Source organism: Cariama cristata, unplaced genomic scaffold, assembly GCF_000690535.1.
Source record: "Cariama cristata isolate BGI_N322 unplaced genomic scaffold, ASM69053v1 scaffold22167, whole genome shotgun sequence".
Classification (NCBI taxonomy): domain Eukaryota; kingdom Metazoa; phylum Chordata; class Aves; order Cariamiformes; family Cariamidae; genus Cariama; species Cariama cristata.
In genome coordinates, this window is record NW_009627372.1 from 7,541 (window position 1) to 8,199 (window position 659).

The 659-nt window shown below is 63.4% G+C and overlaps 1 protein-coding gene across 1 annotated transcript in view; it reads left to right on the top strand.

Annotated features, from left to right (window-relative positions):
• LOC104164946 (semaphorin-4G-like) overlaps window positions 1–659 on the top strand; it is a gene marked incomplete at its 3' end in the record, with an annotated part of 6,448 nt that overhangs the window by 3,862 nt on the left and 1,927 nt on the right. The window contains 4 exon segments of the mRNA XM_009704432.1: window positions 2–50; window positions 250–381; window positions 384–412; window positions 562–653. Coding sequence (XP_009702734.1) covers window positions 2–50; window positions 250–381; window positions 384–412; window positions 562–653 — 302 coding nt within the window.

Below are 659 nucleotides of genomic sequence, written 5' to 3' on the forward strand. Positions count from 1 at the left end.
CCGCGACCGGCCGCTGAAGACGGAGGAGTCCCCGCTGCACTGGCTGAATGGTGAGACGTCTTGGTCCGCTCCCTGGGACCAATGTCACAGGCCATGGGACACCATGCATTGCCTTGGGCAGCGTGGAGCAGGGTTGGGGGGCGGCCCCGGGGTCCTGTGTGGTTTGCCATGAGAGGAAACGGAGGCAGGGAGGGATCCCTCATCCTGTAGTGGGTCCCCAGTCTCCCCCTCTTGTTTCGCATCCCCCAGATGCTGAGTTCGTGGCCTCCGTGCTGGTCCGGGAGAGCAAGGACAGCCCCGTGGGTGATGATGACAAAATCTACTACTTCTTCACGGAGCGGGCGGGCGAGGAGACCACGTCCTTCTTTGACAAGAGCCAGGTGGCGTGGCCCGAGTGCCCCGTGTCTGCAAGGTAGCCATGTCCCCAGCCACGGGGAGCCAAGCGCTGCTCCTCCCAGTGCAGGGTCTGTGTGCCTGCACCTTGGGGGAAACTGAGGCACAGGCAGAGGGGGACACAAACCCCCACCAGCCTGTGCAGAAACGCTTCCTGCACCCTCCCAGAGCGACGTCGGGGGGAAGAAGATCCTGCAGCGCAAGTGGACGTCCTTCATGAAGGCACGCCTGGTCTGCTACATCCCCTACTATGAGGTGCTGCGCAG